Genomic DNA, 23,729 nt, shown 5'->3' on the forward strand with positions numbered 1-23,729 from the left:
ATAATGTTAATTCAACCATTATTTCAATAATGATTATGGCTAATAGAAAAAGATTTGACAATAAACAACAAACTAAATAAGATTGTGTTTTATATGGCATACAGCATGTTACTGAACCTGCTGGTGAAATGTTAAGCAAAGCATCTTTTAAGCATTTTTACCCACAACATACATACGGACATGAAGTGATTAAAACGCTAATACATGTTAAGCTTTTTTTTTTTTTTTTTACTGCCGTGATGGAATGATTACAAAATAATAGCACCCTTAGTGTTATTATTCAATATAACGTGTTTGAGTACTACACATTTGGTCTCAATAGTTCACTTCCCGTTTTGAGTAGCAGCGTTTTTCCAAAATAAAAGTCACTATGACGTAATTTAAGCAACATTTTTTTGCTTTCCCTTTTTTCTTTCATTCTTTACTCATATAAGGTGGTTTTCCTTTCTTATGGGCTTGAGCTTATTGAGATGATCCTGCTCTGTGCTCGTTACTAATCACAGCTCAGTGCTCAATATCGATGGACTCTACTGAACCGCAGCTCAGCCTTCACCTAAAAGAGCCGGCTCAAAGAGTCGACTCGTTAATGAACAACAAATCATCAGCGTTTCCAACCCTTTTCAGGGACTAGTGGCAAATGAACGAGCAGGATGCAGCCAGACGATTCCGTGGATAATTTGCATATTCATTAATTCGTCGTGATCATTTGCATATCATAACGTGTTACATGAGCATGAGAGATTTTATGGCATATAATGAAATAGGTTTTAATTGAATAGTAGTTTAAAATGAAGGACAATTATAAATGTTAAAAAGTTGTTAGACAATCAAATTAACACACACACACATACACACACGCATATATATATATATATATATATATATATATATATATATATATATATATATATATATATATATACACATATATTTACATATATTACACACATATATATACTTCAAAAATCCCTTATAGCTATTTTTATTTTTTGACTGGAATTTAATGGGCTTAATCCAAATCTCAGTTACTCAAAAACATGTAAACATATACATAATGTTTCCTGTACACATTTAAATAATAAATGCGATATTTAAATAAGTGGATTATTCATTAAAAAAATTGTACTTAGGGCTATTTATTTATTTATTTAGGGCAATTTATTTTTCTGCCCTAGAGGGCCTTAGAGAGAACAGGCTATGGAACAGGATATGGAGCTTTTACTTTGAAAACGCCAATGTAAAGTTTGTGCAATGCACTCTGTATGTTATATGTATATATATATATATACTGCTGTAACGACGTCCAATAGACAGGAATGAATATAGATGTTATTTATGAATCTTGATGCTGATTCATGATCAATGCGGCTGTGCTCCAGCACGCTGATTGAACGCGCGTGTGTGTGTGTGTGTGTGTGTGTGTGTAATTATGGGCGTGTCCCACCCCAGCGCAGTCTGATACGTCAGAAAAAGAGAGCCGCTTGTGTAGTGAAGGGTTGGCTGCATTCACGGTCTATGGTTGGCTGTGGGAGGAAAAAAGCGAGTTTAAAAGAGGGGGATGGGGCAATGAGTTGTTTTGTGTTGCATTCCTGCAGTGTGCTTGACCTTTGACCTCCTTGTTGTGCTCTCTTCTCCTTGCATACCAAAGTGAGGGGTTTTCCCTGCAGTATGCCAGAAGGAGGTAGCTCGCACGCGCTGCGCCCTAGACGTGTTTACTAGCTACTAGCTTACAAAAGGCTCGCGCTGTTTACCTACCTGCATCTGCAGTTAGCTAGCTCTCGATCTAGCAGCGAGACATCATTGCTGTATTATATTTTAACCGAGGCGCGTGTGTTGCAGTGTAAGGGCGCTAAAACCAGGGGAAAAAAGAGGAGTAGGTGTGGAGTGTTTTGGAGATCACAGCGAGCTCGGCCGGGTCACTTTGCTCCGCTCACGAGCGATCTAGCTGTTTCACGCGCACACGTTTTCCTGTCCAGCGCTCGCCGATTATTCGGCAATAGCCAGCCGCAGAAACACGGAGAAAACCGAGGAAATGAAGGACAAACAGAAGAGGAAGAAGGAGCGCACATGGGCCGAGGCTGCTCGCATGGTAAATCACGAACGTTTTGTATTTGTATCGTCTTCATAATGGCAGTTTTTATGTTTCTGTGCGTCACGCGCACCCAGACAAAGCTCCTGTTACTATGAAGCCGCTGCAGACGGACGCCTTGTGTAGCTCATCCCACGTTTCCCTACCAGTCAGGACAACGCCGTGGGGTTCGAGTCTAAATAAAACACGTTTTAAAATACACCCCGTTGACACGTATAACTGTTGTGCTCGTACACGAATGAACGCTCGACTTGTAGCTTAGCTATCTTTATTAGCATTGCTACCCGTTTGACCCTTTGTTTGCGTGTCTCATATTAGCTAGCGTTAGCTTGCTAGCTTAAGATTACAGAAAGCACGTAATAGCTAAACTCGACACCATCCTTCCCTTTCTGTCATAAACCACGTCCTGTCCGGTTTCAGCTCGACCTTTTTTGTTTTTGTTTTAGTTTTAAACTGCAGGGCTTTTTTTTAAATTCTATACAGTTTGACGCAACCAGGGCTTCCTGCCTCCTAACTGGTTAGCTTCAGATTGCTAAAGGAAATAAGCGATTCAATACAAAATACACGTTTGTCTAAAGTGTGTAAAAATCCTACTACAAGCAGGTAGATTTACACGAACCACCTTGACAAAAAAAAAATCACTGACGAATTTGAGCTGGATTTAATTTTCTCTTAATCTCCTGTAACACCTTATTTTTTTTTAATATGTAAATATGAATCTTAATATTATCCCCTCACTTTCCTAAATATTAGTCTGTAGTTCTATAGAGCTTTATTTAGGTATTTATTTTAACAGGCTTTTATATCGAGCAAATTTGTAATGGATGTGGAAAAATAAAAACATGTATTTCGATAAGAAAATACAAACATTTTGACCCGTATTGAAAATAGGCTAAACCTTTTTTTTTTAAAAAAACTTCATCTAAAACCTCAGAATGTTTTTATTGAAAACTAGATCCAAACCAGAATTGAAGTACATGCAGCGACTTGTATTGTAGATAAAAGACATCAGACCCAGAAGGAGAAGTGCTTCCTGTTTCAGATGTTCTCCACAAAGTATTGAATAGCAGCCAAGAGAAATGCTTTAGCTAAACCACTGAAGAGCAGAGCCATATTTACTGTTGTCACACTGCTTAATATAAAATCTCTGCTTTGGTAGACATGGATAAACATGCGTTACTACTTCTGATGGCCTGTGCTGATCATTCAAAAGCTTCAGAAGTGCTTTTTTTTTTTTAACCTGTAAATGATATTTACTAGTTTTACTTTAAACTTCTTAAATGTTCTATCTGATATCTATAGATCATACATATATAATGCATGTATGTCTGATCTTATCCATGATATTAGATCATGATTTGAGAATGTCTGGACTGGGTATTGACACAACAGTTCAGACTCTGGCATGAAATGTAAAGCCACACGATGCCAATGCAACCGGTTATCTAGTGACATTTGCTTCTGCAAGTCTAAGGTTACTGTTTAGGGTGGGGCGTGCTGTCACCAGACCGTTTCCCCATATTTTGTCATACAGGGGCACTTGTGTGGTTTTTTTTTTTTTTTTTTTTAAAAAGGCGTGCTTTGTAGTGTTATCTGAAGTCACGTGTTTCCTAATTGTTTGACACATTGCTTTCTAGATAGCCTGACTAATGTTTGCTTAGTAGTCTGTCTGTCTGATGGTTTCTACATCTGATGAGAGTAGTGCAGTGCTAGTTGCATGACTTCAATTCAATTGGAATTTATTTGTTTAGCGCTTTTAACAATGGACGTTGTCTCAAGCAGCTTTACAGAACATAAGAAACATAACACACAAAGTTTATTATACAAAGATTAATATAATAGAAAAATAAAAATATTAGGCTTATAATTATTTATTTTGACTGTGTTTGCAAATGGTATCAACAGTTAATCATTGTATTCAGGTTCATATTGCTTTTTATTTTATCTGTATAAAGCATTTTGTTCCCAAAGCATCGTGGTTAATCCAACATGAGTTTTTTTTTTTTTGCTTTTTTTTTTACATTTGGGACAAAAATTATGGCATTAAGAGGCTTCAAATTGATTGAAGACATGAGATTTTAATCAAAATTGTCAGATTTAATCGTTTAATGTTACATAAATTAAGTTTGTATACATAGAACTACATTATAAATTACAGTTGGTGAAATTCTTTCATGGCCCCAAGTCATATCTGCAGGACTTTCTATAGGTTTTTAACCGTATTCCCAAATATTCTGTTTTTATTCATTCATTCAGTATACGTTGGTAAGAAATGTCCATTCACATAAATTTTGTGTGTGTGAATATACATGTACAGGGTGTCCTGTGACTTTATTTACAAAACATCCTCTACACTATTCCCATTTCTTTGTAAACACACATGTAGTCGTCTCCCACACTTGTGTGAACACATCTGGTGTTACGCATGTAATTGCAACCATGTGACAGCGTCCCAATTTCCGGCCATGAGAAGAATTTCAGTATTTTTAGTATTTAGTATTAATTTTGTTGTTCTCACTGAAAATGTATAAACTCAATTGTGAAAAATTTTGGATACATTTTGCAAAGATTTTTTTATTTTTTTTGGTATTGGAGCCTTCACAGTGCTTATTTATTATTATGCTTGTATTGTCTACTGTTTGTAGTGACTACCATGCTTTTTTTTCCCCTCAGTTTGATCAGTTATTTATTCATTCATTCATTTTCTACCGCTTATCCGAACTACCTCGGGTCACGGGCAGCCTGTGCCTATCTCAGGCGTCATTGGGCATCAAGGCAGGATACACCCTGGACGGCGTGCCAACCCATCGCAGGGCACACACACACTCTCATTCACTCACGCAATCACACACTAGGGACAATTTTCCAGAGATGCCAATCAAGCTACCATGCATGTCTTTGGACCGGGGGAGGAAACCGGAGTACCCGGAGGAAACCCCCGAGGCACGGGGAGAACATGCAAACTCCACATACACAATGTGGAGGCAGGAATCGAACCCCCAACCCTGGAGGTGTGAGGCGAACGTGCTAATCACTAAGCCACCGTGCCCCCAGTTATTTACCAAAGGTTTAAAAAACTAGACATGTTTGAAATCCACTGTTTATGCAGGAGGATATTTTCAGAGACTAGAATGTAGATTGTCTACATTCAGAGATCTAAATATGAAGGGTATCTATATGTAATAATGTGTCACTCCCTAGGCTTTCTCAGTGTGTTCATAAATGTGCCATATGAGCATCTAACGTTTTTTAACGGTTTCCTTTTACTGCTTTATCAAAGCACAGTTTGGCCTCATTAGTGCTTGTGTGGTGTGTGGATGTGTTGTTGCATGGCAAAAACTGGGTGGGGCTTTTTTTTTAAGCTGTTGCTATAATAGAAGGGACTGCATATTTGTGGGGACAAGCGACACTTCATAAATGCTTGGATGTTCTCTCCAGATGGTTTAGTTTGACTGGGATTTGGATGTTTTGCTTTTTGCTTAAATGTCCCACAGAGCACTGTTTATTATTGAAAAATACCCCTTAGAAATACCCAATATGAAGCCTTTGTTGAACGGCGCACATTTAACAAAATTCCAATATCTTTTGCACAAGCTGTCAATGTGAGCGACACTGTGCTCTGTTTAGATGCTCTGAAAAACCTCTAGGTCACGGTCCTTATAGTGCTCGCTGACTTTCGCAATAATTTGGTTATTTTGGATGAATGTTTTGACACGATTTTTCGAAACGTTCTAATTGAGACTGTATGCACACACGTATATATTTTTAAATGAAAACCTCCATAGGGCACGGTGGCTTAGTGGTTAGCACGTTTGCCTCACACCTCCAGGGTCGGGGTTCGATTCCCGCCTCCACCTTGTGTGTGTGGAGTTTGCATGTTCTCCTCCGGTTTCCTCCGGGTACTCCGGTTTCCTCCCCCGGTCCAAAGACATGCATGGTAGGTTGATTGGCATCTCTGGAAAATTGTCCCTAGTGTGTGATTGCGTGAGTGAATGAGAGTGTGTGTGTCCTGTGATGGGTTGGCACTCCGTCCAGGGTGTATCTTGCCTTGATGCCCGATGACGCCTGAGATAGGCACAGGCTCCCCGTGACCCGAGGTAGTTCAGATAAGCGGTAGAAGATGAATGAATGAAAAACCTCCATAAATGCAATTTAAAAGTTCTAACTAAAACAAAGGAAAAACACAACCTTCTTATCCTGATAAATGCTGCTGTTCCCAAACACTACACACTTAGTTAGCCAAGTTATACAGGCAGCACATTGTTGAGGATTGGGCTTGTAGCGAATAAAGGTTTAAATATTGCTTCAGAGATATGGAATTGGTACGGGTATGTAAGTCAGATGAACAACTTTATGTAAAAAATAATGCTGCTTTACAAAAAAATTAATTCTCACAAATGGATTACATCATTTTTGACCTTGCCGGTTTTGACAGACGAACTGGGAAAATTGATGCCCCCCCTTTTTTTTGGTTTTTTGTTTTAACACGTTATGAAGTTAACGTACCTAATTGAACAGAGGATACTAAGCAGAGGTTGCTACATGTATGCTTATAAGTACATACATACATACAGTATTAAATGAATACATTTGTACAGTAGGTTGGCCACATTTTGGTTAAGTATTAGGTTTTCCCCCTTCTAACTACTGTTAAATATCCTTTGCTGGAGTGACCTGTTTCTTTGGGTGTGTTTGTTCTTCTGCACGGCACAGCGTTACTTTCAATTCCTTTTCCTGTCTCACTGTCTTGGTTTCAGATTTGTTACAGCACCAGAGACGATTTTGTGGCTTTCCCTTTCGTACAAGGAAGACGTCAACATCCTTAACAGCTTGCTGTAGCCAGAGAGAAACGTTCGCACTAGCCTTTGCCTGTTAAACATACTGTTACCATGGTCATAGTAAAGTTTACCTGAGGAGATTTTAGCTTATAATGGCAAATTTGCTGTCGTGTGCTGATTTGTTCCTAAAACCCTGGGGAACATGGAATATAGAGTAACCAGCAAAAGAAATGAGAGAATAAACTAGTATTGTTTGATTTTAGGTTTCCGGTATAATGGCTGGAGCACAGACCTGAAAGAAAGACCATTATTGTAGGAATAAGATGCTGCCAGTTGCAACTGCTGGACAAAACCTGGTCTAGATTTAGAGTGGACAAATGTAGTCACGTAACTGTGCTCAGCCACAAGACCTGCATGTGTCTCACAAGTAAGATGTTCTCCTCCACTTCCATAGGTTCTTGAGAACTTCTCAGATGCTCCAATGACCCCTAAACAGATCCTTCACGTCATCCAGACAAAGGGACTCAAAGAAATGAGGTTTGTCCTTAATGCTGTATGTATATGTATGTGTGTGCATGCGAGAATGAGACGGATATATTAGATAAATCTCTTATGCTATACATTAGCTGTTTTTATGAGTTGTATACTGAATATCTTTGTTTTCCCTCTTCTCCAATCTTTAATATTTGATGGCACCCACTACCACAAAATAGAAGGTGAGTTAATCTGATTTTATGTTGTTTTATGCTATAATGTTTTGAAGCTATGAAGTTTCTGTATTCACTTGATCTAATTGTGTCTGTCATACAATTAGTGGCACAGCCCCACTGGCCTGCCTGGTTACCATGCTCCACTCCCAAGTGAGAGGTGATCGAGTGAAGAACAGCATCTTCTTCAAGCTGCCAGGAAGAATGAGCCTTTTCACACTAAAGGTAGCAATGATGCATGTTTGCCCCTGAGAACGATTCACTGATTTGGCCAAATGTGTTGAAGCCCACAGTGCTAATTTCCAGAAAGTGTGTATGCTGTTCTAGCCATGCATTTACAAATGCTGTGTACTTTTTTTTTTTTTAGATTTTGATGGTGCTGATATACAAGTCTCTTTATTTCCAGAAAAATGCCCTCCAGTGGACGAAGAACCCATCGGGTTCGGAGGCTTCAGACCCAAACGCAACACCAGCAGCTTCATCCACAGCTTCGTTTGGAGCAGCAGAAGGGGCTGAGCAGGAGAGCGGTGACTCCACAGAAACTACAGCTGCTAGTGGTGAGAATGATGGTGTGTGAAACTCAACTGGTTTGTTTGCACCGTCACTAAAGGTTTATCTTTTGCTTCTTATATCAGGATGTCCCGGAGTCACTGTAGAACCACCAGGAATGTGCTTGTGTGCAAGATCTGTTAGATGCCAGTCAGCATAACGTATTCAGTATACGAAAGTATCATACAACCTGTATGGCTTATCATACAACCTGGAATCTGGGCAGGTATTAATCATGTGTCAACATTTTTAGGCTCGCATCATCATCCCTAGTAAGCAGATGATGCTTTGTAGTGGAAAATTGATATAAAAATGATCTGAAATTCAAATTGTCTCAAGTGTTTTACACATAGAGATTTAAAAAGATATATATTGTGCATTCTTAAACGAGTATTAATATAATGCATTTTGTTAAATGTTTTTTGTCTGCTATGTGCATCTTAACACTACAATACATGTTTTGTTCTGGGCATGTGTTCAGAGATTTAAGGCTTTACATAAAATGAAAACCAAATTAAGGACCGCAGCTACCTTAAGCTTCAAGAACACAGGATGAGAGGGAAACATTGATTTCTTTCCTGTTTTTCTTTTTTTTTTCCACTGAGAATGTGTGTGTTGCCATGGATACTGCAGCAGCACATGACATCCCGCAGTGACCTAGTTGAGAGTGGTTTAAAGCATGCATATGATTGTGTGTGTGTGATGGAGGGAGACAAATCTAATAGGGACAATTAGAGCTAAATTATGAAAGTGTTTTACATATGGAGTCAGAAGGCAGATTTCAAGTGCACTTGTGAAGGGGTGGGGTGTCTTATTTATTTATTTATTTTTTTATAAAGACTTCCGTTTCTGAATCTTAACTATCATAGCTTTGTATTCAGCTATGCTTGTCATTTTGGTCTTTGATCTTGATATTCGTATTGGCACTAATCACCACAATCGTACATTCAAAGTGCACGTGTTTGTAGTGCAGACATCCTACCAAATATTCTGGCGGAAAGTTTCACATGTACACGATTAGGTTGGACCAAGACGGATTAACATGTCCTGAGATACGCATAGCATGAGTGTCTATACTAAGTTATGCACCTATTTTTCCTCATTACCTTGCTTTTTTCAACATCACCTTCCAGCTTTCTTAAAGGTGGGGTCTCCGTTGTTTGAAAGCCAATGTTGACATTTGAAATCACCAAAACAAACATGCCCCTAACCCAAATGGGTCCCACCCCTGTATTGATAGCTCCGCCCACACATACATGCGTAACCCAGGCAACTAATGGAAAGAAATGTCTATCATAGCTGAAGGGAAGAACAGTACGATTGCAGATAAACAAACAAGCAAAAATGACACACAAGCATAATCATGCAACGGACGGCATATATTAGTTCTGTGAAACAAAGCAAAACCAACGTTACTCACCTTTCGAGAAGGAAAAAAGCGACCTCGGCGTCTTAAGTAAAGTTGGCCACATATTCACAGATTCGAGTTTCCCAGAGTCAATAACTCCTGAGCTAAATGCTGTTACTACACAAATAACACCTCTTTTCTATCGTAGTAATGTAGAGACGCAGATACAACCCAATTTTCCTCAAAATCAGCTTTCTTCCATGGTGGACAAAATACACAAGTCTCTGTGCGGTCGACTGAGAGAGAGATTCCAAGGGACCGTCTGCAAAGTGCAAAACCCCAAAAAAAAGTCAATAACTTCACTGTAATACACTGTACTGTCACCAAATTCAGCTCACACATCACTGATGTCCTGATAGTTATACCACAACACTTATTTGGGGGAAATGTCTTTTTTTTAATACAAACGGCCTACTTTATTTAATATGCGGCCAACTTTACATAAGTCCCTCGGTGTCCCATCACAGGCCTTCCCGCTCCTTCAGTTCTCTCCAGCGCTGGAAAGCTGATCCTATATTAACACGGGTCCTACTTCTTGCCTTTATCGTAAGCCTTTCTTCGCTTAATTTTTGTTTTTATCCTCCATGTCAATGTTAAAACCACTTTCTGCTGATGTCACACATGCGCACTGAACACTCTTCGCCCATATCGACAAGACGCGCCCCTTTCTGCTCATTGGCTACACGTTAGTTTTGTTTTTGTTTTGTTTGGCAGTCCAACGCAGAGACCCCACCTTTTAAGAACTGTCACTTAACAGATTTTTGTAATGTTAGGGGAAATGTTTTGAAAAGTATTGAATTAAAAGTTATTTTGAAAGAATCAACAACTGTGATGTCATGCTCTACAACCAGTAATTATTTTTTAATAATTGCACATTCTGAAGTATTCAATTCTTTTTGTTCCACAACAATCTGCTGACACTATCAAATTTTGCTTTATTAAAGAATGACATTTTACATTTTATCTATTTATAGTTACAATTAATGTTGTGGCATGCCCATGAGATGGGTTAGTTCCGATTATCAATATTTGACCATTCTTCCTTCGGTAGCATCGGATTGTTTTTCTTTTTGGAGTTTATAAGACATAAAGAGCACCTTGTCATTTTACTGAGAAAATGTAAAAGGTCTTTAACATTTCTGGATTTACTTCCACATTCTGCACACGTTCTTGGATGTGTTTTACACTCTTAAACTTTTGTCTCAACTTTTGAATGTTATTAAACAAAGTATAATGCATTGTTACAGATATGTTACAGAAGTTCATCCTCTCACTGCATTGACATTATAGTAAGCGATCATTTACCAATTTTTTCCCGGTTTTGCTTCCTGTTTCAGCATCAGTGGATGAGACTTCCTCCAGCGCCTCCTGCTCCACAGAGCCACAGACACGACTGAGTCGATCCTCACAGGTAAATGTTGAAAACTGACCCCTATATATTCACTGTTTTATTTTATTTATTTATTTCTTTTCCGTGTAAACGCATGGTTCAAATTTTACTGATTGTTGTCCTTGCCTCTCTACAGTCAGGGAGACAGAGGAAGAAATCTGTTATGATGCCTCGTGTGGTTCTTACTCCACTGAAAGTCAACGGTGAACACGTCTCCTCAGGTTACTTTCTTTACCCTCTCATCCTTTCCTTCTCTTCATCCTTTCCTGCCAAACTCTACTCTCTCTGCAGTGGTTTGTAAGCCCATTTACTCTGACTGTGATCTGACAGTTTTTATAACTTTATGCACTGACAGACTTTAATCATTTATTCTGCTGTCTTCTCAAGGCCAGTACCCCCACAATTCCATCCTGTCAACAGCCTCCTCTGTGTGTCTGTTAACACTAAAACAGCATCTTCCCAGCAGGCACTGACTTTGTGTAGCTTGTTCTTAGTACCTCCCTTTGCTCGCAGTGTGTGAAACCAGTGTTTCTGGTTGTAAGCCCTGCTTTATGACCTATGGATATCTGACCCCTCTGCTTTGCGTTTGCATCTTCATTTGAGATATCCACTTACCCTTCTTGCTTAGTATCTCCATGTCTGGGACATCTGTCCTTGTGGCTTTGTGTGTGTACACTAGCCAGCACTTTTTGCCTGCTGTTCCAGCCTCTCCAATGTCACTGGCTTTTCTGCCTGTGCTGCCCTTCCCACACTCTCGTTCTCCAAGTCTCACCAGCCTCCCTCCTCCCCCACCTGTCCCCTCAGGAGCTGCGGGGAGGCGCAGGGAAGGGTCTAGGGGGGGTCCAGGCCCAACACTTCGAGCCCGCTCCGAGCTGGGCTGGAAACGCCCCCAGCACTTCAAGAGCATGCGTGGCCTACGTTCAGGTACAGAGGATGAGACCCTGTGGGACCCATCATTGCTATTTACCCCAAACCCACTTAATGCACCACTTAACCATCCCATCTATTTACACTGTTCAGCACCACCTTCCAGACCTGTCATAGGATGAAATGATAGGTTCTTAAAATAATGTGGAAGACCAATAGGTTAGGGTTTGCTGCACTGAACAAGGGTTTGTTTTTAATTTGTCAATATCTAATGGCCATATTTTAAACTTGAGTTGAATGTTTTCCAGTGAGCATTTTATTTCTTTTGTTTGGGGAAATGCATCAGTGAATGGCAACTGTACTGCTTGATGTTTTTGCTTGTCTGTTCATTTAAATTTATGTTGGCTGGGGATTGAATGAAGGGCATGTATTTGCTTTTTCCTGCCATGCTGGTGTGACTTTGAGCGACATGTTTCACTGAACAATTATGGCTTTCTTTAAATTACTGGAATATGTGTAAGGAAGTTATTTACCCCAAAGTTTAACATCCAATGTTTTTGGCCAATGTTTTTAAAAAAAAAAAGACAACCCTGATTTCTTGTTTTAAATTATGATGCATCAGCCATTTAGTTGTATTTTTGCAGACTTTTAGCAGACACTATAACGTAGCCCAGCCGATTTCTAGGAAATTAACACATTCCTTCTAATCAAAATTAAGAATTCGAGCATGCTGTGGTGAAATCGTATTTGTTAAATTCTTACCTTACTTAAGCAGAATACTAAACCTCCTAATGGATGCTTGTGACAGCTTGACTTCACTTTGAATGTCTGGCTTAGTTACATTTGTATTGCTAAATTCTAAGCAAGAAGCCAGTCATTCGTTTCAAGTTTATTGATTGAGAATTTTGCATTTAGCGCATAAGCTGATGTATTCTGTTTAGGACAATTTGTTTATTCTCAACAGTGGCATTTGGACTATTTTAAAATTTACTCACAGCTTAGCTTGGGTTCAAGTCATCATGGTGTGTGTGTGTGTGTGTGTGTAGTCGTGTCAGTGGGCATTGGTCACAGTGAATAAGGAGGAAAAGTGAATGTTTTATTCATTGGTTGCAGGAGTGCAAATCCTAGTTCTTGAATCAAATTTCAGGAAGAGACAAATCATGGTCTCCGTTATAAAGCACGGATATTTTATGCAGCCCTTTGTGCTATAAAATACTGTTTGCAACCTGAAATCAGAGATTGTCACTGTGATCACTTCTGACATCTGTCAATATATTTGGAGCTAATGTGGGTTATGTAATATAGGGTTTTATATTGTCACATAGCATTTGCCTTTATATGTTCAGCAGCCGTGTTGATTTCACATTTGAATTTTCAGGACCCATGAAGAGGAATAGAGGTGGTGTGGAGGTGGACTTCGAGACCCCAGGCTCGATCCTTGTCAACACCAACATCCGTGCATTAATTAATACACGCACTTTTGCAGCATTTCCTCCTCACTCTCAGCAACAGCTTCTTCAGCTTCTCCCTGAAGTAGATAGGCAGGTGTGTGGTTACGGCTGCTGTCCGTTTCTCCTTTACTGTTACGATGTCTGTCAACAGTTCATTTCAGTCTTTGAATTTTGTTGTATGTTATTGTTTAGGTTGGCCCTGATGGACTTGCCCGACTCAGCAGTTCAGCACTGAATAATGAATTTTTTACTCATGCCTCTCAAAGCTGGAAAGAGAGGCTTGCTGAAGGTGAGGGTCACTTTGATACAGGGACACAGTTCTATTTTTAGTCATTCAGTAACTGGTATGGCCATGATATGTCCACTTATTTTAGAGAGTAGATTAACATGGAAAGTCCTTTTCTCCCTAAGGTGAGTTCACACATGAGATGCAGGTTCGCTTTAGACAAGAGATGGAAAAGGAAAAGAAAGTAGAGGCATGGAAGGAGAAATTCTTCGAGGAGTATCATGGCCAAAAGTAAGGTTCTTTTGTCATATTTAAAATAACCCTGTTGTATTTATTTAAGCGCTGATTATTCCACAACTTTCTTTATAGATCCGGCTTAACTCGTGAGGAGGCATTAAAACTCACAATGAGTGATGCTGGAGAGGTTTCTGGGACAGTTCTCGGGGCTGATACTGCTACAGCCACACCCAAGAGGAGAGGTGTTGGAAGACGACGAAGAGAGGGTCGTATCAGGAGACGATCACGTGCTGACCTTAGACGCAGGGCCCGCCGCCCACTCTGCAAAACTACTCCTGCAGCAGTGGCTCAAGAACAGGCGGAAACCCAAGCGCCTTTAGAAGTTGTGGCTCCAGCTACTTCACCTGTCCCAGAAACCAGCACAGAGCAAGCAGAGGTGGTCCTTCAAGCCGAATCAGAATCAGAAACACCAGTGGAGACACTCTGTACAGAGGCAGCACCATCCCCAGCCCCTGTCTCTACTCCTGCTCCTGCCTCTACAAGCTCAACGTGCGATGAACCAGAAGGTTCTACCAGCCTGCTGCCTGAAGTTATTGAGCCCACTGTTGCCTCCACTTCTTCTCCTTCCTCATCATCTTCTTCAACATCCTCTTCATCCTCTCCATCTTCATCGCCTTCCTCTACCTCTGACCAGCAAGGAGCCTTTGCTGCTAGCTCTGACTCATCCTCCTCTTCATCCTCAACTGTTGCTGTTGCCACTGACCCACTCGATGATGGTGCCTCAATCACTACTGGCACAGCAGGCACTGGAGCAAGCAGCAGAGAGAGCAGCCCAGCGGCAAGTCCCTCTACAGCCAGCCCTGCCATCCAGCTCAAGGAACAGAAGAGGAGACCCGATGAGTCCCAGGCCTTTACCAGCTTTCCCGAGAAGAGGGCGCGACTGGATGAGCATCAGTCCTTTCGTAACACAGTTGACTGTGTGCACTCAGAAAAGCCACAGCCTACAACAGAGGAACCCAAGGTCCCGCCAATCCGGGTATGGCGGCCAAGTTTTTTACATTTAGTGTTTGTCAGGATTTTAAGGCTGTTCTATTGGATATTTTCAAATGAATGTTATAATTATGCTTTTGCTTTATGTAGTTAGCCTCAATTTAAATAATACTTTCCATTAATTAACTAAGTGCCTATTCCCCACCTTTTCCCCTTTTTCTTCTGTACCCTTTTTTCCTAGATTCAGCTCTCCCGGATCAAACCTCCGTGGGTCAAAGGGCCGCCAACGTACCAAATCTGTCCCCGTATCGTGCCCCCCAGCGAGGGGTCGCGGCGCAGTGGGACGGGGGCGCGCACCTTGGCGGACATCAAAGCCCGTGCCCAGCAAGCCCGTGCACAGCGGGAAGCCGCTGCTGCTGTTGCAGCCACTGGGGACGGGGCAGGGCCTGGGGGGGGCGGCCCGGGGGGTGGTGTTGGGATACCGGATTGCTCCAGCGGGAGGCGTTCGAGAGAGCACCCGGGTCCCGTTGAACCTGGAGGAGGAGGAGGAGGAGGAGGAGGAAGAGTTGACGTGGAGGACCAGGAATCGTCTGCAAGCTCTCATTCGTCTGGAGCACAACTACAGCTATCAAATGTAGAAAAACAAGTCTCTACCCCACAAATTATGCCATCTCCATCATCTGTATCTTCTAATCCTTCAGTGCTGCCTTCTGAGTCCCCTAAAACCCTCACGCCATCACCAACTGAGACGGACAGTCCAGCCTCCCAGGACCAGGCGGATATCTGTGGAGGGGAGGAGGTGATGGTCAGCTCTTGTGATAAAGCCTCTGAGCAGACATCGGACACTCCTGTGCCTACACCCAGTGAGCCTGAGTCTGTAGGCAGTCAGCAAGAGAGTAGGGTTGAAGAAGCAGATTCAAATGAGAGCAGAACAGTGACTCCCAGTTACACAATTACACCGGTGTCAACTGAAGCAGTAAATCTTGTTCCCACATCAATACCTGACTCACTTCCTAGGTTTGGTGCCCAAGGAGTGGATGTGATCAGAACTTTGGCAGCATCATCTCAGTCTTGGGAAGGTGAGCAATATTTAGGTGAACATCGCTCTGGCACTACTGGGGTCATTCAGCACGGGTCAGATGTGAAAATCCCCAAAGAGACTTTTGTTACAGCCCGCAATGGTTTTGTAGGTGGTGTAGAGGATCATGTGGTGAGAGAGAGATTACTGCAGGAGCACAAGAGCGTAGAGACTGAAACGGAGGGTAAATACGCAAGTTCCCTCTCCTGTCTACCAAATGATATGAGAGAGGAAGATGGTGTGCACAGTGATTCCACAGAGACTGCATCAGACTTTGAGAATGAAACTCCCGAGGATGATACAGTGGACTGGCATAGAACAATGGACCATAATGGAGCGCAGGGTCAGAATACAAAGTCTCAGACTCAGCCTGTCATTCAGACACCAAATCGTCTTACTTCATGCACTTTGAGCTCTCCTCAGCATCAGCAGCCTGTCATCCAGGCACATGTCTCTAACCCTGCCCACAGTCAAACTGTCATTCAGGCTCGTTTCCCCAATGGCATGCCAAACCAGGCAGTGATTCATACACAAAAGCACCGTTCAGTCCACACCCACGGCATAAACCATGTTCAGGATCAAAATGCCACTTCCTTGACCCAGGTCCATGTGCAGTCGTATCTCATGCACGTGGAGAAGGATCAAAGCAAGTCTCACGGTCCAAATGATGGCAGTGGAGGAAAGTCCTTCATCCCAACAGAAGATGAGGGAAAACCTTTCTGCAGATTGCCTACAGATGATTCTGGATTTAAAAATTGTGCCACTCTTTCTGCTGTTAAGAGAATTCAAGGTAATGCACGACCTGTGTCCTCTGTAGAGGCAAACAACCCTCTGGTAACCCAGCTTCTTCAAGGTAGCCTACCTTTGGAGAAAGTCTTACCCCAGTCACACTCTGCAAGTAAGCTGGAGATAAACAGACTCCCAGGGGCACAAGCAGGCTTGCCATCAAATTGCCAGCCTGGAGGATCTCCCAGAAACATGACTCCCCGCTTCAGAGCCCCTACCGAAACTGGAGGGAGTACAGAACCTGCTGGTCTGGACTTGCAGCACAGGGCCCCTTCTACTCATCAGTCACCTGTGCCTGGAAGAAATTATGGTCCCTCACCACCTGCCACTTCACAGTCTCGAATGGCATGCATGCTTGATGAACCCAGCTCTCGTGGTACAGTTGTCCAGCAGTTTGTTCCTCAACAGTCAGGGAGTGTTGTGCCTGCTGGTGCAGTACCCGTCATCACTTCCCTCCCTTCCACTTTCTCTTCTTCTAGGCATTCAGTGGACATGAACTCTCAAAGTGCTCAAAATTTGGAGTCCGCTGTAATAAAAGAGCACCACATCCCTCAGCCTTCACGTGGTGACACTCCAGATAAGCAAGCAGCTGGTCTTCAGGTACACACTATTAACCTCTCCCAGCCAATTTGCAGAACCACACCTGATGCTCCCTCCCCTCCACATGGTGACCTTTGTCCTTCTGAAGTTGTACCTACTGTTAAGATCAGCTGGCGTCCATCCAAATCACAGCCACTCCAACCTCAGTCTTATCAGCAGCAGCTCTCTCATGGGGCTAGTGTGAAACATGAAGTCGCCTCACGCCCTTCATGCCAGCAAGCTCTCACCAAAAATTCACAGGCTTCAATTGGAGGAAATAGCTCTGTTGTTGTACCCAAAAAAGAACCCCAGAGCTCCACAGACAATTATACAGGTAGTGGTGGAGCTATGGAAGGACTGCTTAACATGGAAATGTCATTTGCACGAATGGCAAAGAAAGAGCAAGGTAAAAATATTTACACCCGTCATACAGACTCCTCAGTCTCACCTGTGTCCTCCTCTTCTGCTACCTCTGCCTCATCATTTTCTTACCATTTGTATGGAAAGCTGCCTAAGTTGCAGCAGAGTGGAGGTGGAGGTTCACTGAGTGGAGACACTGGAGGAGGATCATCTGGCTTCAGCTACACCGCTAATGTCTCTGTAGTGGATGGTAGTGGCTTCTCACGCAGCATTGCAGACAGTGTGCTCCAACTGAGGCCACGCGTTAGTGTTGGGAACGCTGGAAGCCAGAGCACTGCCCTTAGTATCCAGGCATTTGCTGAAAGTGCTGCAGAGGAGGTGGCTCTTAAGTGCTCCTGCCGCCTCAAGGCCATGATTATGTGCCAGGGGTGCGGTGCTTTCTGCCATGACGATTGCATTGGCCCTTCCAAACTTTGTGTTTCCTGTCTGGTGGTCAGATAGTATGTTACAGCACCTCTCATCTGAGTCTAAGTCAATGCTTGTGCATTGGCCTTGCAAGACTGTGAGAAACTTTTGGACTCAACTGAGCAACAAATATATGGTTGAACTCTTAGTGTGGATACCTGGCCTAATTTTTGATGTTGGACAAAACAATAGGGCTGGTTGATGCCCTGCAAGATCAAATTTAGTCTGTATTTTTTGCCTCATATTTTTTTCTATTGCTGTTATGATGGTGTTATGATGTGTATTATTATTGTTGTTGTTTATTATTATTATTATTATTATTATTATTATTGTTGGTATTAAGTGAATTTACATGGCACGGTTGATTGTAGATTGTGCCTTTTCTTTCTTTCCCACAAAACATTTACCTCATCTACTTGACACCAATCATTGGTTCAGTGTGAAAATGGTGGTGTTCATGTTTGCATTTTTCTCTCACCTACCTCTCTGAAAAGAGAGCGTAAAAAGTTGTTTTGCGCATCTTGTCTTGCAAAGAAATATTTTTTTAAATCATTAAACAAGCCAATTCTTTTGTTATTTTGTAAGTGCTTCCTTTCCTTTTTTATTTTCTTATCCAAAGTGAAGTCCAGTCTGTACTTGGCAGTTAAGCACAGTATTCTAATCTAATAAAGCTGACAACGAACAGATTGGCTCGTACATTTAATTTCATTTTTTTTTAATTGCACAATAAACGTCTATTTGCTGATGTGACATTATGTGGATTAGGAATAAATACTAAATAGTATCACACAATTCAATTTCTCACACCTTTAAAGAAAAACGAACGCCCTCTTGGCCTTTTGTAGGACTATTATAATGTAAAGTTACAAAGTTTTTTTGTTTTTCTTTTTTTCTTTTTCAGCAGACATTTACTATTTAGCATAGTTAGCCATAAACATTTAATTACAGGTCATATTTGTATATATGTTGTGACCTAGAATGTACAATTTCCAACTCGAAGACATGACTTCGATTAATTATTGATATGTTTTTTTTCCCCCTATGGTAACGTGCATCACTCAGAAGGACACACTAGGAGAAAATATTTAGAATAATACATCATGAGCTGAGCTTTAACAGGGTTTAATGTTGAAGTGTTTGAAAACATCTTAAAAGCAGATTTAAGGGTTCTTGGAAAGAGCACATGGACAAATGAAAAACTTGGAAATACATTTTAATATATAAAGTAATTAATTTTCATACACTCAATTAAGAGCATGCTATGTTTGCTGTGTATTTTAAAATATGAGGGCAAAAAAAGGATGCACAATAATTTTGAGAGGCGAATGATGCCACAACTTTTTAGTAGGCACGTACTTATTGATTTATTGCAACACTACCACTAAAATTATGAAAACGTGTCCTCAGTTTTTCTTTTGTTGTCTGCACTGTTTTTCACTATATATTTGGTATTGATGGCCATACAAGGTATATACAGGGACAGTTTGTTACCAGTATAGGTAGTATACTGTTCATATTTCAGGGTTTATTTGTCAGATTCATGATTGTGTTTTCTATACAGGATGATTTGCACCTCTAGTAAAGAGCCTGACTACTGATGTCTCAAAAGAGTTTATTTCTTCCTGTTAACCATGCTGATTATTTAGCCATTAAAAATGTAATTTGTGCACATTACTTCCAACAAGCCAAAAGTCATGTGAGAGGAGGAATTGATGGACATTTTAGGACTTGTACAGTCTGTGGATTAACTGAAATAAGTTAACTCACTAAATTGGTGGCCTACTTCTCTCTATAATATAGAAGGTATGTCTTGAGTGGCTCCGGAAGAGGCAGGCTGAGTATTCTCTCCCTCAGGAAGTTAACAGGAGCCTCTGTAACTCTTCCCTCCTTCCTCCTTCCATCCTCACCTTCTCCAAGCTCATCGCCCACGCGTTCACAAACGCCCCTGCAGTCCTCGTCATCTGACTCTGACTGGTTGTCGTCAATGGCTCTGGGGATCAGGCGACTCACAAACATATAGTGGTTAGTAAGGAGGTTGGAGTCGCGTTGTTCACGTCTCTGTTTCAGACGAGACCTTCCTCTGGAACCCACCTTCTGGGGAAGAGTCCAGGAACCAGACACAGATTTCTTCAGTGTCTGCCGGATGGAAATGCGAGCCAAGTCCTGGAGGCTTCGCACTTCAAACATGGCAGCTGTACAAGATTTTAAAAATGAATCATTTAGTAATGGTTGCTGTGACTTTAGAGCATCTCAGGAGCTACGTGTGTAAATAAGGAATGTACCCTGGATGGGATGTATGATAATGTATCCTGGGTGGGCATCATACACACATTTGCATACTCTAACACCTAGAGGCAATATTGAGCAGTCAATCCACCTACTGGGATGTTTTGACTGGAAACCCATGGAAACAGGGATGTGAAACTGCACAGACATAAACCAAAGCTGACAAACATGGCAACACTGTCACTCTACCTCCTGTGAAACTATATACTGAGAAAACATCTAGCTAGACATCAAAAAGTTCATATTAATCTTAAAATGTATTTAGCAAATAGTCCTACTTCAGATAAATCTGATTTACTGTTGTAACATACTTACGTAGTGGTACTGCTGTGGGTTTGCCATTTTCTCTGTGTTTCGGAAGTACAAGAGGTGCAAAGGACACAGCAATGATCCTTTTTTTCTCCCATGAGTTGTACCCTGTCCGAGTAATTTTGGTAAGCTGAAAGAAAAAACTGCCTTAAGGTTTATTAACACCTAAACATAAAAAAAAAGCTTGTGTATACTCAATATTTACACTTTTTTTTTTCATTGTTAAAAAAATTCTACTTACACTTTATCTATATGATCTGTATCATTAAAGGTATTTTAAGGTACAAAAATCATTATTTATAATGGGTTCTTCACAAAACCTAGAAGGATTCACACAGAGGCACAAACTACAATTCAGACTCAGTGTAACAGTTTTAGTAGTGTAACTTGTCTTTTAATGATTGTAGAAACCATGGTTGACCACATGACAGATAGGCGCACCTTTTCTTCCAAGGGGAGCACCAAGATACCGCCAACCTTTAGAAGGTTCTTCATAAAGTCCTCATGCTCTCTCTGGACCCCTGCTCCACAATATACTCTGTCATACTTTCGGCTCTCTAGGGCAATCTCGAGACAATTTCCCACCACAAATGATGGCTCACAGAACTCAAACCTGATGAATGTCATACAATATAGTCATAGCATAATGCCAAATCCCATTCTCTATGATCTTATTTGGAATGTTAAACTATAAAAACTCAAAAAAAAATAAATAAATACATGGATACTTACTTGTCAAAGCTGTCACTCGTCTTGATAAAGCAGTCCAGCTTCTGATAAGCATACTCAATGACATCAGCATGGAGTTCAACACCATGATTCACACCAAATGGACCTACACAGTTTAATGTAGAGTCAATAAACATGAGAATCCTGAAAAAAATTATAATACAGCTTCATGAATATTTTAACCACCCCTACAGTTGTGACTTTCAAGAACATGTTATTGTAAATATAGGATTATTTTGCATACTGATTATCATGACACAAGAACTATTATGTGGACTTTAGCAGGAGTAACCACAGAGATGTTTCAATATCAGTATTTAATTACTGTCAAAACATTACGTTCCTGTCATCAAGCCTTAATAGGAAATTGTATGTACTACACTCTTTACACTATACATGTATTCCTGATGATAAGATAATACAACATTTTCACTCCTTCCTCTACCTTCCCGGCAGGCAACTATTCATAAACCTTGGACTTACCCAGTATGAGGCCCACCATGGTGCTGAGGTAGCCAGTTCCACTTCCCAGGTTGAGGAAAGACAGGCCAGGCTGAAGGTCCAGAGCCTCCATCACCTCTGAGTAGATGCAGGGTGCAGACAGGTGGATGTTGCCATGTCTCCAGGCCAAGTCCTTATAAGCACTGTCACGAAACTCATCTAGGTAGTAGTCGGCTCGGTCAATGGCTCTGAATGCACACTCCACCAGCTCTGAACGAATGTACTGGGCCTCTTTCAGGTTGTCAATCAACTCATCATTGTCCTCTCCTGCACTTACTGCACCTCCCATAGTTGCTGAGGAACCAAAATGTGGACATATTAATCAGATGATATTAACAAAGACAATCTTAAAAAGTTCCATTTAACTATTAAAAGGTTATTCAGTTTGTCCCTTTAAGAAAGGCGTTACAGGGATTCCCAATCTTATCCCCAAAGGGCAGGTGTGGGTTTTCATTTCAGTCAAGTAGTAGGCACACTTGATTTCACCTGTTTAATAAGTTGAGCTTGGCTATCAATAGACAATCAAGTGTGGCTTCTCCTCACTGGAAATGAAAACCTGGTACCTACACTGGCCCCTCCGAAAAATCTAAAAATCCCTAAACATTCTTTGGTTTGCAGAACCCCATTTAATAAGAATGTAAGAGACCCAGAGAACCCATAATGTATTTTGTAAAGTTCTACAAAGTAAAGTACTATAGTCATACAGAGAGAGAGAGTGTTTTACTATACAAAAAACACACAATGTCATCTATTCATCCACAACCATTTCACTCAGGGTCATTTAGTGTGTTCTCCCAATGTCCGAGTTGGTTTCCTCTGCGGTATTTGATCTCTCTCCTACCGGTAGGTGGGTTGGTGACTCCAAAGTGGCAATAATTGTGAATGTATGGCACATTGTGCTCTGCAATGGACCTTGCACTCTCAGGATAGGCTCGAGATCCACCATAACCTTGAACAGTCTTTCGCAGTTACCGAAAATGGATGGATGGATGAATAAAAGAATAAATGAATCATTTCACCCAACTTTAGAGAAAAATCTTGCAATTTCCCAGATATTTCAAAGGGTGTCACTGAAAAGCAGGAATTCCCAAATTTTCCAGGAGACTCTACTTCCAAAAGAGCACCTGTGAGAAAGATTCCCACCAACCCTTCCTTCCTTAATAGCTCAAACAATTAGTGTGCGTTTAATGACTACTTCCAAAACAACACACTACTGCACTTAAGTAGCGTGTTAACCTAGAAGCCCTTTCGCGGTTACTATGGTAACTGTGCTATAGAATTTATACCTATCTAGTGCGTTATGTGTTGTTTGTGTCGATGCTTTCGGATGATAACCAGGCTGAAGTTACAAATTAGTGGCAGAATTTAAAAAAAGACCTTCTTTTATGTGCACGCCGTATTAAACGTTATTTGTGTTGTTAAGATCAGAAATCGTGGTCGTGCAATAAAATTATTTCAGTCCAGCTGATAACATTGCAGTATGGATTCCATCTGGCTCATAAAAAAAGAATGGTTAATTCTCAGCTCACCTCCAGCTGTAAGCAGTCGGTCTGGATGAAATGATTGCTGCTTCGCAGGTAATGTGGTCTGTGCTACAATATCGTCAGCACCACAATAATCGATGTGATTTTTTTTTTTTATTTTAACTCGCGTTTGTTGTTCTTGTTAAAGCTGTGCATGGTGAAAAAAATACTGCCGTCTTTATCCACAAACGCTCAGCACAAAGCGGCCACAGTTCTGGATGTAAACACTGAACAGCTGACTGCGTGACGTCACTCTCACCAAAAAAAAAAACCACATGAGTATATATAAGTATATATGTATATGGCCATAATGGCTTTGTCTCAGTTCAAACATAAATATGTTTGCAATATTTATACAGTCATATATGTGAACAACATTGAGACATTTTCATTCAATAAAATAAAACAAAGCAAAAGTAAG

At 41.0% G+C, this 23,729-nt stretch overlaps 2 protein-coding genes across 5 annotated transcripts; one reads left to right on the top strand and one right to left on the bottom strand.

Moving 5' to 3' along the window:
• The first annotated feature begins 1,481 nt into the window (after positions 1-1,481).
• Positions 1,482-18,644, top strand: asxl1 (ASXL transcriptional regulator 1). 3 transcript variants are annotated; one of them, XM_060894870.1, is made up of 13 exons: positions 1,482-2,089; positions 7,322-7,404; positions 7,581-7,583; positions 7,682-7,799; positions 7,981-8,143; positions 10,869-10,942; positions 11,058-11,142; positions 11,726-11,845; positions 13,167-13,333; positions 13,432-13,528; positions 13,651-13,756; positions 13,835-14,738; positions 14,934-18,644. In XM_060894870.1, exons 1-13 carry the CDS (start codon positions 2,033-2,035, stop codon positions 17,994-17,996), a joined length of 5,040 nt encoding a protein of 1,679 aa, XP_060750853.1. In that variant the 5' UTR covers positions 1,482-2,032; the 3' UTR covers positions 17,997-18,644. The 3 variants fall into 3 exon arrangements, with proteins under 3 accessions (XP_060750853.1, XP_060750854.1, XP_060750852.1); XM_060894871.1 differs by lacking the exon at positions 11,726-11,845 and having other exon boundaries at positions 1,947-2,089; XM_060894869.1 differs by lacking the exons at positions 1,482-2,089; positions 7,322-7,404; positions 7,581-7,583 and adding an exon at positions 7,098-7,103 and having other exon boundaries at positions 7,680-7,799.
• Positions 18,645-19,557: 913 nt separating this feature from the next.
• pcmtd2a (protein-L-isoaspartate (D-aspartate) O-methyltransferase domain containing 2a) lies at positions 19,558-23,551 on the bottom strand. Of its 2 annotated transcripts, none has more exons than XM_060894872.1 (6): positions 23,315-23,551; positions 21,768-22,079; positions 21,288-21,390; positions 20,997-21,168; positions 20,562-20,685; positions 19,558-20,152 (listed from the first exon to the last, which is right to left on the bottom strand). In XM_060894872.1, the coding sequence occupies exons 2-6, from the start codon at positions 22,072-22,074 to the stop codon at positions 19,740-19,742; spliced, it is 1,119 nt and encodes a 372-aa protein (XP_060750855.1). In that variant the 5' UTR covers positions 22,075-22,079; positions 23,315-23,551; the 3' UTR covers positions 19,558-19,739. The 2 variants fall into 2 exon arrangements, with proteins under 2 accessions (XP_060750855.1, XP_060750856.1); XM_060894873.1 differs by lacking the exon at positions 19,558-20,152 and adding an exon at positions 20,195-20,384.
• Positions 23,552-23,729: the final 178 nt, after the last annotated feature.

Source organism: Tachysurus vachellii, chromosome 19, assembly GCF_030014155.1.
Source record: "Tachysurus vachellii isolate PV-2020 chromosome 19, HZAU_Pvac_v1, whole genome shotgun sequence".
NCBI classification, from domain to species: domain Eukaryota; kingdom Metazoa; phylum Chordata; class Actinopteri; order Siluriformes; family Bagridae; genus Tachysurus; species Tachysurus vachellii.

What these genes read in the sequence shown, in the direction of transcription:
- asxl1 (XM_060894870.1), top strand. Translation starts at nt 2,033, where the DNA reads ATGAAGGACAAACAGAAGAGGAAGAAGGAGCGCACATGGGCCGAGGCT. An exon ending in GAGGAGTATCATGGCCAAAA is followed by an intron (nt 13,757 to 13,834) that starts GTAAGGTTCTTT and finishes CTTTCTTTATAG; the next exon opens with ATCCGGCTTAACTCGTGAGG. An exon ending in CCAAGGTCCCGCCAATCCGG is followed by an intron (nt 14,739 to 14,933) that starts GTATGGCGGCCA and finishes CTTTTTTCCTAG; the next exon opens with ATTCAGCTCTCCCGGATCAA.
- pcmtd2a (XM_060894872.1), bottom strand. Translation starts at nt 22,074, where the DNA reads ATGGGAGGTGCAGTAAGTGCAGGAGAGGACAATGATGAGTTGATTGAC. An exon ending in CATGGTGGGCCTCATACTGG is followed by an intron (nt 21,391 to 21,767) that starts GTAAGTCCAAGG and finishes TAAACTGTGTAG; the next exon opens with GTCCATTTGGTGTGAATCAT. An exon ending in TGCTCCCCTTGGAAGAAAAG is followed by an intron (nt 20,686 to 20,996) that starts GTGCGCCTATCT and finishes TTTTTCTTTCAG; the next exon opens with CTTACCAAAATTACTCGGAC.